This window comes from Arvicola amphibius, chromosome 18 (genome assembly GCF_903992535.2).
Source record: "Arvicola amphibius chromosome 18, mArvAmp1.2, whole genome shotgun sequence".
Taxonomy (NCBI): Eukaryota; Metazoa; Chordata; class Mammalia; order Rodentia; family Cricetidae; genus Arvicola; species Arvicola amphibius.
In genome coordinates, this window is record NC_052064.1 from 21,374,865 (window position 1) to 21,388,106 (window position 13,242).

At 46.2% G+C, this 13,242-nt stretch overlaps 1 protein-coding gene across 1 annotated transcript in view; it reads left to right on the plus strand.

Annotated features, from left to right (window-relative positions):
* Positions 1–13,242, plus strand: part of Lama1 (laminin subunit alpha 1) — a 130,892-nt gene that overhangs the window by 34,186 nt on the left and 83,464 nt on the right. The window contains exons 4-8 of the mRNA XM_038315399.1: positions 7,646–7,888; positions 8,932–9,111; positions 10,069–10,158; positions 11,263–11,380; positions 12,896–13,074. Coding sequence (XP_038171327.1) covers positions 7,646–7,888; positions 8,932–9,111; positions 10,069–10,158; positions 11,263–11,380; positions 12,896–13,074 — 810 coding nt within the window. The remainder of the gene's footprint in view (positions 1–7,645; positions 7,889–8,931; positions 9,112–10,068; positions 10,159–11,262; positions 11,381–12,895; positions 13,075–13,242) is intronic.

Below are 13,242 nucleotides of genomic sequence, written 5' to 3' on the forward strand. Positions count from 1 at the left end.
ATAATGGCTCTATAAGCACTGGTGATTAATAACTTCAAATGCATCCACTCTATCTTATACCAGTATCGGAAATGTTGAACCATATAGTGATTCTCTTGTTTGATTTTTTTTTTTTAAGGAACACATACTATTTTTCACAGTGGCTCACTGTTTTATATTCCCACCCATATCCATATATTTCCTACATAGTCTTTATATTTAAATTTTTTCCTTGATGACCTTTAAATGTACTGATTTGTCAGCTCAGTGCCCAACAGCTTTCAGATGCTCAGTGAAGTGAGATGTCTGGAGAACGAAAGAAGGGTTTCCACTTAGGAACCGGATGAGGGAATCCATATCCAGAGCGAAATCTCGCTTATACACAAAGGGGCTCTCTGATCTCGCCAGGGCAAAAAGCTGTTAATGATTCAGTCGGTGATGAGGGGCATGAAAACCTACTGTTATCGTTCTTAGCAGCGGTCAATGTGTAACTCGCAGGGCGGTGTTGTGGGGTTGGTTCAGTATAGAGTTTCCCAGCTCTTTCATGCAGAGCCCTCAGTTGGGTTTATGGGGTGCAATGAGGAGGCCCCTGGCTGCCACTGCTTTCATGGTGGTGCTTTCTTTAGAGGAGAGGTGTGGAGGGAGAGAAGGTCCGAAGCCTCTCATCACTGCTGTGTCTGCTGGGTCAGCACCAAGTCAGTGCGCAGACTAGGAAGGTGCGCAAAGGCTGTGTTCTCAGCCCAGATTCTCTGCGCTGAGACTGGAGGACAGCGGGGAGCGAGCCCCGTTTTATAGACAGGGTTTGGAAGTTCCCGGTCGCCCTCTGGCGTTAGTTTCTTGGCTCACATTTTGACTTTTCAGGAAACTCTTTTGGATTTCTTGCACATCTCTGCCCTGCTCTTTGGGTCTTTCCAAAGTCATCACCACCCTCTCATGAATCCCACGTGTCAGAATTCAAATCCACGGTCGTTGCTGGCCCTGTCCTGCCCTGGTTTATGATTCCCGGTGGTCTAAGAAAACTACCATGGGATACCAAGACCTACCTCGGAGAGGTACACATCGCCTTTCCGGTCTCCCTCTGGCTGGCTGTACCAGGCCACCTGCTTGCAATGTCTGTATTCTATGGTGTGAGCTGTTCCTCTCCGTCACGTTGCCTCTTTGCCCTGCTCTGTAGACACCTGTTTCTCTTCTCACACTCACTTTTGGAATTTCTCTGGCCACCTCTACAAACCAGATCAAACTCCCCTGCTACATCTGAATATCCTCCCCGCCCCCTCATTCTCCTCATGACTCGGGCAACCTCATCCGCAGACCGGCAGCCCCTCTCTGCCGCTGCTTCTTTTGTGGTACCCACCACCATCCCTCTGACACAGCAGATACACAGTCAGTGTTTTTCAAATGAGGCGCACACGGAAAGATGTTCTGGCGTCCCTGTTCTCAATGTCACGTGTGTCTTTGTGGGGTACTTCACTGCCCGGGTCTCCCCCTCTCTCATGGAAAAGCAGTTTCTCCTCTGAGAAAGAGAGGATGTGCTGCCCTGGAGTTCTGAGCGCCTTTCTATTAAGGAACAGGTTATTATCATCAGAACACTCGGTCCCAACCACGGGACAAAGCCGCAGAGACACCCGTGTCCCTCAGCTGTGCACTAGGAGAAAATGTCGCTTTCCAGAAAGCATCCCGCTAAGCCACAGCCTCCAACTTTGCCTTTTTTTTCCCTGAAGTGTTGAAGGGGTTGCTATATATGATCACCTTTGTTTTAACAAGAGAAAACTGGAGCTTTGTTACTGGGGAAAAACCTAGTCTGATTTCAAAGGTGAAGACCTCTGTAGGTGGAACCTGGGCCTATCTGACTTGGGGATAGGAGCGCTGTTTCTGTATCGATGGGTCCGAGACTGATCATGTTCATCCCATCCTGTCTTAGGGAGCTTTCAATAGAAAGAGAAAAAGGAAGAGCCCCACAAAGAGCATTTGGTGACAAGAAGGTTCCAGAACATGTGGTAGAATTAGGCCATATATTTGGAGAAATACACTGAGATAGAATACTAGGGATGGAGAACACCCTATCGTTCAGTTCTCTCTTCTCTGGTAAAGTGGTTTAACATTTTTGTATTGAAATAGTAAACACTGTTAGTCATCTTCTGGTGGGACGGTGGCATCAGGGGGACGCCTTCTGGGCTCATTGGGCTCATTGGTATAGCCTTTCCCGCTGATGGGAATCGGGTCTACCGCTGACAGAGATCTTTAAAATTCCTTTCCCATCTTCAGATCACAGATTAAAGCTGATTCTTTTTTTTTTAAAGATTTATTTATTTATTATTTATACAACATTCTGTCTCGATGTATGCCCGCATGCCAGAGGAGGGCGCCAGATCTCATTACAGATGGTTGTGAGCCACCATGTGGTTGCTGGAGTTGAACTCAGGACCTCTGGAAGAGCAGCCAGTGCTCTTAACCTCTGAGCCTCTCTAGCCCCTAAAGCTGATTCTTGTTGGGCTCCTGAACCCCCTTGCTAGCCAAGGTCTTGTGCATTTATGTATCTCAGCATGGATCAAAAGTGAACATTCCTTGACGCTCTAAGATGTTCCTAAGAGTTGTAGGATAAGAAACCTGCTTGGTCTGAGTTTATCCACACAGGCAGTCAATCCGTCCCCTTCACTCCCCTATAAAAAGAAAAGGCAGAACAGGAAGGAGTTGGGAGTCACTGGACTCTGACCTATTCACTTCACGGGTTAATATCAGCGCCAAAGTGAGAGGAAAAGAAATCCAAAGTTCCCTCTTCGTTCTTGAAGCTATCTTTTCGTCCTTATTTGTATAGACTGGCCTTCGGGGAGGATTAGAGAGAAAGGGCCTGCCCCCACTTTACAGTAATCACTCCTGAGGGGTTTGTCTAGAATCAGCTTTGCAAGTGTGCCTCCCCAGCAAGAGTCTGAGCTCCCCGGCTTGCTAGGTCCTCGCTTTGAGGCTCCTCCCTATCGCTTTGCCAGGTTCTTGAGTCATGGATGAGCCTTCTGTTTAGCGACTGCTTCTTCATTCTCGAGTAAGAAATGAGAATCCAAGTAGTGCTTTGGAATTTCATTATGATGGTTTCACAAGCCAGCGGAGCTTACAAAGAGCAAACTCGTTGCTGCTGTAGGGACTCAGTCAAGTGATAGGATTTTATCAAATACGCTCTTCACCCAGATGCCCTTTGTGATGAGTTTGCTTCCCCTGAGACTGTCAGCCATAAAGTGGTGCCTGTTCGGTCGCTGTCAGAGATGCAGGTGGGCCTCTCCACGTGGCTTCTGAGACACCACAATGGTACAGAGAGCTGCGACGGGGGATGAACCTCTGGCCTTGCAAATGAGGTTATCCGTGCTCTCAGATGTCTGTGCTCGGGTTGGATTTCCTCTGTCTAAGTTAAGATTGAGGCTCACACCAGAATTCTGTCTAAATTCTCATGTAGAAAGGCCGCAGCGTTTGCTGTGTGCCCACAATACTTCTGTGGCAATGTTTTTTTTTTTTCTTTTTTCTTTTTTTGGTTTTTCAAGACAGGGTTTCTCTGCAGCTTTTTTAGAGCCTGTCCTGGACCTAGCACTTATAGACCAGGCTGGCCTCGAACTCACAGAGATCCGCCTGCCTCTGCCTCCCGAGTGCTGGGATTAAAGGCGTGCGCCACCACCGCCCGGCTTCTGTGGCAATGTTTATGTGTGTCCAGTGATCATTAGCGAAGGGCAGCAAGTGGAAAGCTGTCATGAAGGGGATTTGAAAATGGCTGGATCAGCTGCAGCTTTGGCAGCACAGCAATAACTCAGACTCCTGTGGAAATGCTTGCATCAACAGTGTGTGTTCAGCCAACCTTATACTGAGAGAAAACACAGTTTAGTCTCTAGCATGTTAGAATACTGGCGGCAGAAGTTTCATAGATTTGATTTGGGCAAAGCTTTAAGATTCTATCTGTTAGCAGAATCTCTCGCTTTCTCTTTATTGTGTGTGAGATCTGCTTCTCAACTAGAATTGGCGAGTTAGGACCTTCTTAGTTGAGGCTGCTGTGACAGGCACCACAGGGCAACATAAAGGAGAGAAATTAGTCCCAGATCAAGGTGGCTGCCTCTACTCTGTGTCTGCATGTGATACTCCCCCGTGTGTGTCTGTCCCACGTTCTTCATTTATTATGTGTACATATGATGTATGGATGGATGCATACATGTTTGCACACCTGTACATATGAAGGCCAGAGGACAACCTCAGTTGTCGTTCCTCCAGCTCAGTCGTCTTTAGATTTTTTTTTCAATTTATTTTGTGTGCGAGTTAGTGTATTTAGGTACATGTATGCACAGTGGAGGCCAGAGGGTGATCTTGAGAGTCATTCCGCCAGGAGCTACCCATCTTGGGTTTGTGATACTATAGTATCATTCATTTTCTTGGACACATAGATTAGGCTGGGCTGTCTGGCCAGCAAGCCACAGGTTTTCACCCATCTCCAACCTCTCCAGTGCTGGGATTACAAGGACGTGCCATGGTGCCCGGCTGTTAAAATATGGAACCTAAGAAACCAGACTCAGTTCCTCATACTTCCTGACTGATCTGTCTTCCTACTCCACCTCACTAGCCTGGAATTCACCAGATTGGTTTAGCGAGCTGGCCTTGGAACCCGAGGAATCTGGCTATCTCTACCTCTGCCCCCTCGGAGCAGGGCTGTGATCACAAGGGCATACTTACCATCTCGCTGTTTGTTTTTATGTGAATTCTGGGGCTAGATCTCAGACCCTTGCGCCGCAGAGCAAGCTCTTTGCCGAGTGAGCTCTCTCCCACGCCCCTCGGTTCTTCTCGTAAGGACGTCTCTCCCACGCCCCTCGGTTCTTCTAGTAAGGACGCCAGTCACGTTCAGTTAGCTACCTTTCACTTCAAAGGCCTTATCTCCAAACACAGTGGCGTTTGGTGGCAAGGAGTGATAAGTCAGGACTTTACACAGGAAATCTGGGGAGTCCGTAAAAAGTCAGCCCGCGGCACGGCTTTGGTGGAGCCCATGTATATTTAGACTCTTCACAGCATCCCTTTCCTCCTTATCAGGCTTGGAGCTCAGGCCAGTGTGCTTGTCAATTCTCGTTCCCATTTTGGGGAGCCCGAGACATACTGAGGCAACAATGGCCAATAAAGTTGTGTTTAGAGTCCTCACCCCATCCGCTTCCTTCCTATCAGAGCTACAACCGGCATGCCTCTTTTAGTTTGCTTCCTGGTCTCTGATTTGGGGACCTTGAAGACAATGGAGAGATTGTGAGAACAATGACCTGTTTCCTGATAAAAGACAGGTGCTTGCCCTACAGAGGGACACACCACACAAACGCAGAGAGCTGAAATGTCAGGCAGCCATGCCTTCACTGGTTAGCCTCTGAAAGGGAGCACTTGGCATCAGGGAGCAGTTGTTTGAGATAAGGAGAGATGGTTGTAGGTACATAACTGGTATGTGATGAGCTAACTCTGTCGAGCTCGTGTATCCTGAAATTAGTGAGCACTAGGTGGAGAAATGCTAAGACAAACAGAAACCAAGAACTCCAGAGGCGGCCAACTTTATGCCCTGTGTTTATGTATTCATACACAAGGGTATGTGTGTAAAGCTACAAGCATGCAAAAGATTTTATGGACACATTCACGTATATGTATTATGTGTGTAAAAATCCCCCACTTATTAAAAGCACTACTCCAGAGTCCCCTCGGCATCGCAAATCCACAGATACTGGTCTGTCAGTAACTTTTTAGCGTTTCCACAAAGTCCCTGCCGAAAACAACTTCGGGTATCCACAGGTGTGCACGTGCACATGCACACGCATGCGTGTGTGCGCGAGCACACACACACACACACACACAGAGATTTTGGGTGCTAGAAGTGATTTTTGAGGGTGCAGTTTAAATTGTTGGTGAAGGGTCATGTGACAGTGGAATCGCATAGGATTCGACAGATGTTTTCATCCGTCCACACAGAAACAGGGGTTGTCAGAAAGCAAACGCCATCTCAGACCAGTGAGTCTGCCATGACCGGGAATGACCAGAGTGCTATTGATGTGGAGAGATAGCGCCTTGATCGTGCTGGGTCTGGGGCTAGATCTAAAAAAATCCTCTTCAGATCTGACCTTCATCTGCCTGCGTCCTTCATGCCACACAGAGCTTCCTCCTGTGTGCATTGTCCCCGTTGGGCTGCACTGTCTTCTGATCAGTAGCTTGCGCAGTTCGAGGTTCGCAGTAAGGTGAGTAAAGGGTGTACAGGTCATTAATCTTCATTCTTCCACCGTGAGTTCTTTTGTTAGCGTCTTGAATTAGTGTGGGGGGTTTGTACAACCAGGGGCCCTGCATTCATCCACGCATCCGCTGGTGTTTAGTTTGCTCTTCTAAGGTGTGCGTGTTCTGCATGTCTTGACCACTGTATAATGGCCTACGTCCGCAATTATGGACCATGTAGGGTCATTTCATCTCCTGTCCTCCCTTCTGCTTATCCCTCCCTCCCTCCCCCGAGTTTCTAACAACCTCTGATCTTTTTACTGCCTCCATAGCTTTACCTTTTCCAGAATGTGAGACAGTTGGAATCCTGCGGCATGTTGCCTCTTCAGGGCGGCTTCTTTCAGTTAGCGGTGTGCAAGTAACTCCCCTTTCCTGTCTTTTTTGCCGCTGAATAATTTGTTTGTCAGTCCACTGGCTGGCATGCCATTTGGGTACATTGTTTATTTAGGGGAGCACTTTTTATTGCTTCTTGAGTTTGGACAGTTATAAACAAAGCTATTGGGACCACCTTTTCAAGTTTTCATTTGGGTAATCATCGACAAGCATGGTTATTGGTTCATACAGAGGGTACTTATCATTTCATGTGAAACTGTGGTACTGGCGTCTCGTGTGTTCTTGTTGCACCACATCTTTGCCAACATTTGGTATTGTCTGTGCTTTGTATTTTAGCCATTCTAGTAGACTATGAGGAGTCATCTTTCTCACATTCAGCGTTATCTCCAATTCACTGTGAGAAATGGATTCAACATTACCATTAGTGTAAAGTAACAGTGCTATTGTCAAATTCTAACAGGAAGACAGGAAACAGTGGAGCAATCCTATATTAACACTAACACTGTTAGTGATAAGAGTTAAGGACAGGTTGTTTTGTTGCTGTTTCTTTTGGAAACAATACCTCCAGGAGGTACATGTTCCTGACTGTCAGATGTGAACAGTTGTACTTACAAGTATAGAAAGACCCAGACAGTCATCATATGATGGTCCTCTCATAGAACACTCCGGCCTCCGAGCATTTGCAAATGCTGGTTCTGTTTTAATATTTTATATATTTAATATTTAATGTGTACAGGATCACTATTTGCTGCATAATGCACACCACGAATTCCAGCTTTATCATCTTTGTGTGCGTGTGTGTCAGAGCACAGGTCTCTCTGTTTAGCAAATTCCAGCAGAGTCCAGGATTGTTACCATAGCAACACTGTTAAACTTTGGACCTGTCTGTCCTGCACAACTGAAAATCTGTGCCCGGCATCTGTCCCTTGTCCTTCTTCCAGCCCCTGGTAACCAGAGTTCTGCAAGGTGTCTGTGCGTTGGGTTGTTTTCGGTTCACACACGAGCGAGTTCCTGTAGTGATTGTCTTCTCGTGGCTGACATATTCATTCTGGGTTGAAATTTTCTGGTGTCTCTGTTTCAGGTCTTTCAAGTTGCGTATGTCATCATTAAAGCAGCCAATGCCCCTCGCCCCGGAAACTGGATTTTGGAGCGATCTGTGGATGGCATCAAGTTCAAACCCTGGCAGTACTACGCAATCAGCGATACGGAGTGTTTGACGCGCTACAAAATATCTCCAAGGCGGGGACCTCCCACTTACAGAGCTGACAATGAAGTGATCTGCACCTCGTATTATTCTAAACTTGTGCCACTTGAACATGGGGAGGTACTGTGTCCACGGCAGGAATGGCTGTCTGTTATTAGAGACCCCTACCTCAGATGCCACCATGGTATCCATCATGGGAGTCTATATTGAACATTAAAAACAGTCACCCTTAATCCAAAGGTGTGCCTGTGGCCGCCTCGCTATTTAAAGTCGCCCTGACTGGTGTCTGCTTTAGCTTGTTGTTTTCTTCCCAGCATGCAACTCTCTCGGTCTTCACTCTGCCGTGTTTGCACAATCTCCCCTACCCACCACAGAATCTTTCCCTAAGATCAGGGCAAGAACGTGTGTTATATTAAAGAGAAGCCAGGACGGTGGTATATAAGTGTAATTCTCGCACTCCAGAGGCTGAGGCAGGAGGATCATGAGTTGGAGGGATACATATAGCAAGACGTTGCCTTTACTAGTAGTAAGAACATGGGTATATGAAAAGAAGATAGCAAAAGTGCTTCTAAAAGGTGTAGTTCTCTGTCTCCCTCCTCCTCAGGGGTATGGAGCTGCCCATGAAGTAGCTGCTCAGGGTACGCGTCAATAAACCCGGCGTGAAACAGAAGCAATCCAATCTCCATTGGCACCTTGCTTGATGAGCGAACGCTGTAGGACTCTCAAGCGCGCTCTGTAGCCGTCGCTGGGCAGAAAACTCTCCAGTCACAGAGATTAACTAAGAAAGCAGGCATCCTTAAGGTTTGGGGCACAGTTCTCTTACCCTCTCTAACCTGCTCGTGGCTTAGGCCTTTGGTTGAGGAGATGCAGCATCTTGGTCGGTGTTCAGAGACCCTCACAATGCGGGCAGAAGGGGCACCACTGAAAGGGCTCTGGTTGTCTCTGAGGTAGTGGAATGGGTAACCCACAAATGGAGACAGACGGAGATTGTGGTTTATGAGTACCTAACGTACGGTGGATGGGCTGTTTCCTTTGTTTTTTGTTTTACACAGAACCCAGTTTTTAGATTTATCTTTGTAAAGATTCTGATGCAGTCAGCTAGCATGTATGTGTGTGTACATGTTACACACGCGCAGAATTGACACATGTTTGTCTGTGTCCAGATTCACACATCGCTCATCAACGGCAGGCCAAGCGCTGATGACCCTTCACCCAAGCTGCTGGAGTTCACCTCAGCACGGTACATACGGCTTCGCCTGCAGCGCATCAGGACGCTCAATGCAGACCTCATGACCCTTAGCCATCGGGACCTCAGAGACCTTGACCCTATCGTCACAAGACGCGTGAGTATCTCCTGTGGCCCCGACCACCTTGAAGGACTTGTTTCAGGACGTATTCTTTGTTTCCTTTTGGTTGGCTATGACTACCTCTTGTCATTTGTGGCAAAACTTTGTAGGTGATGGCCCCAGCATCCATTCCTCAGGTCTCCTTGCTTCTTCCTACCTGTCCCCATAGTGTGCACACCCATAGAATGTCATAGCCATTGTCCTAAAGATCCCAGTCTGGTACCACATCCGAGCTTTAACAACTCAGGCATTTTAATTTTTTTTTCTTTTGAAATGATAAAATTGGAGAAATAGTCAGGAAGACATAGCTTTTAAATGTACAGTTGAATATTAAAGTCACCTGTGGCCAAACATTTTTATGACCCCCCCCCCCCATCACTTTGCAGTGAATTACTAGCTTGTGGGGTAGCTGCGTGTGTAACTTAGCCAAACTTGTTTAAAAGCATGCCAAACCAATCACTAAAGGGAAATGCATTTCTATGCAATGCTAGCAAACGATGGAAAATAAAATTAAAAAATTAAAATCTGCTAATACGATGAGACAGAAGTATGAGCCAGCAATGCAGTGTGACGTCAAAGGAAAGACAATTTGCGCGCATGCGCAAGTCCACGTCTTGATGGTGCGTCATCCTTCCTGTGCACGTTTGTGCGCCTCAGCGGTCCTACGGAACTGAGCAGCAAGAGTGGTGAAGAGGACTGCTTTGGCTTACGGCAAAACCACATTGGAGAATTCTTCTAGACTCTCCTAGGTTCCGTTCATGCGCTGATTCAAGCATTATTGGTTCGAACTAAGACTTTTTTGTGTGTGCAGTAGCATTCTAAATGTGGCTGTAATTAAGCTTAGCATTCCAAAAGCAAGCCATGAGCCCAGCTGGTATTTGTGGGGTGCCATCCCTTACCTTGCTCCAAAGTCAGAGGGTTTCTAACTTCCGTTTGTTACACCCCTTTTTCCAGTATTACTATTCAATCAAAGACATTTCCATCGGAGGCATGTGCATTTGCTACGGCCACGCCAGCAGCTGCCCATGGGATGAAGAAGCTAAGGTTAGTTCTAGTGTTTTACGGTTACCGAACCCTCAGTGGGGCATTTATAGTGGCAATGTTTCCCTGTCTTTGTCCAATCCAAAGCAGACAGTGAGAGGCATCAAACCACGTTAAAAATTTAGGCTACCTAATTGGTTTGATTTTTGCTTTGTTTGGAGGACATATTTTTAAGTAAACCCTGCTGTGTTGTTTGTAATAATATGTCCATGACAAGGGACTGACAGCTCCATGATCTTCCATGTTCTTAAAAGAGAGTCCAGTAAATGGCATGTGCTGCTATAAATTATCTTTGCTATTTCTGTGATTCCCTTCTTTCCATCTCTGTGGTACTAAATCAAGATAAAATAGACTTTGTCTCTTTGGGTGTAATGATAAATAAATAATTGGATAACTCCTTTCAAAACACTTAGTTACTCCTAACCTTTAGAGCTCTGTACCGGTTGAGCAGGAATATTCCATGCTACTGTTAATTATATGTGTTTGATCTTCGCACTGCTTGGGGCTGAACTTGGTCCTCGGCATACTACACAAGCACTCCACCAGTGAGACACACCCTCAGCCCACACTTTCTACTGTAAAGTCATTTTTAACATTTACCTAATGAGGTGTATGCCAGGGTACATATGTTGAGGTCAGCAAGCAACTCATGGACCACAGTTCTCTCCTCCCGTCATGTGGCTCTCTGGGATGCAACTGTAGTTTTCTGGCTTCGTGGCAAGTGCTTTCACAGGCTTGCCTATTACTATATTTTGGTGCTGAAAACTGTATTGATAAACATTAGAAAATCGTCAAGCAAACAATGATGAAATCTATTAATAAGCAGTCAAACTGTTGACCGGGACTTCCAATCCTAAAGTCGGCACATCCTTTCAAAGGACATCTTTGTTAGTTAACCCGTATATTCCAGTTGTGTTTGTAATCAGGCTATGTGTGTGTCTTCTCCGGAAGTCCAGCGTCAGCTGGTTTGATACAGTCCCAGATGCCTCGCTATCAAGAGTTACCACTTTACCGTCTCCAGAGGATCACTTTTTTTTTCTTAAATGAAATTAAGAAACGCACGTGGGTAAAGTTTTCAGCTTTCATGCCATGTCCCTGTCCTGGCAGCAACTGCAGTGTCAATGTGAGCATAACACCTGTGGGGAGAGCTGTGACCGCTGCTGTCCTGGCTTCCATCAGCGGCCCTGGAGGCCCGGGACCATTTCGTCGGGCAACGAGTGTGAGGGTGAGTGCACTGTCAGCCTGGGCAGAGAAGGCTTTGCGTGCTTAATTAAGCTCATGGAGTCTTGATTATTAGGATGACTAGATCACTTGGTTTTGGGGTTTTTTTTTTTTGTTTGTGTTTGTTTTGCATTTCAAATACTGCCCAAAGCAGCATATCACACCTTGGTGACATTTAAGGACTGAAAGTATTATGGATTCACTATTTTGCCTGCGTTTTTCCCCCATGTGTACGGTTATTAGCTATAAATTTGAAGGTGAAATTAATTAATGATGGTACTGAGAATTGAACCTAAAGGAGTCCACCATGCTAAGAAAAGCTCTACCCCTGACTTACATCCTGGCTATAGTTACTTGGTCCAGCGAGAGAGCTCGGCAGGTAAAGGCGCTTGCCACCAAACCCAGTGACCTGATTTTGAGCTCTGGGATCCACGTGGTGTCATCTTTCTTTTTGCTGTCCTTTGATCTCCACATGCAGCTATGGGCTACACATGCCTCCCACAACACCCTCCCCCCCCACCGCACACACACATGCACCAGCAAATTGAAAATATGGTTAAATTGAAACAAAACAATATTTCACTTTATCTCCCTCCTTCCAACTTTCTACTTCTTAGTATTTTTTCTAATAATCTATGGTATATATTAATATATTCCTATTTTCAATATTTCTCACATGGAAAATGACATAATAATACTTGCCATTCTGCAGACTTGAGTTTAATTTAGCTTCTCCATGTGTCTAGGTGTGTCTTGCCTGCTTGTATGCCTATGCGTCATTTGCATACCTAGTGCCCAGGAGGAGGGCATCAGAGCCCCATTATAAATGGTTCTGATCTGCCCCGTGGGCATGGGAATTGAATCTGGGTCCTCTCTACAAGAGCTGCCAGTGCTCTCAACATCTGAGCCATCTCTCCAACCCCAAAACTGTTTTTTTGATTTTAGACCTGGGCCTCACATTTATTTAACAAGCAGACCCACCCTCCAAGGCTAATATATCACATTTTGAGGGGTAACAAGGTCTCCTTCTCTAGTACAGGCTGAGTCAGACCCTGTCCTGCTTCAGCCTCTTAACCCTGAGATTACATGTATGCGCTGTCATTCCCACCCAGTACATATAATTATTTTGATAGAAATTCCCATTTTTTCCCTCTAGGATGTTGTCTGTATCTTTTTTTTTTTAAAGCATCTATTTATTTAGTGTGAATGGGTGTTTTCCTTGCATGTGGTCTATGCCTAATGTCCAGGGAGGCCAGAAGAGGGCATCAAATCCCCCGGGATTGGTGTTAAGGAGGCCTCATGTGAGCCACCATGAGGGTGCTGGAAACTGAAACCTGAATTTCTGGAAGAACAGCCAGTGTCCTTAACCACTGAGCCATCTGTCCAGCCCTTGCCTATATCTTATGGAATTATTTAAGCTAGGATTTTAAGACACAAGCATTTACGTCATGGAATGAGGATTTTTCTTTAGATAAGACACATTATGTGTGTTAGTTGAGATATTCAACTATTCTCCTAGAATGCAATTGTCACAATAAAGCCAAAGACTGTTACTACGACGAGAACGTTGCAAAGGAGAAGAGCAGTCTGAACACAGCTGGGCAGTACATTGGAGGGGGCGTTTGTATCAACTGCCTGCAGAACACCACAGGGATCAACTGCGAGACCTGTGTCGATCAGTATTACAGACCTCACAAGGTAAGCGTGCTTCTTCCTGCAGCCGAGCTCCCTGGCCTTCGAGGCGGGAAAACACGCCTCGTTAAGGGTGGACCTCTGTTGTGAAGGACCTTACCTTTCTTCAAGGTCCTAGACTCCTTCAGCATTGCCTCCTACCCTGGCTTGCTGCTGTCTTGCTCAAAGTGGAAG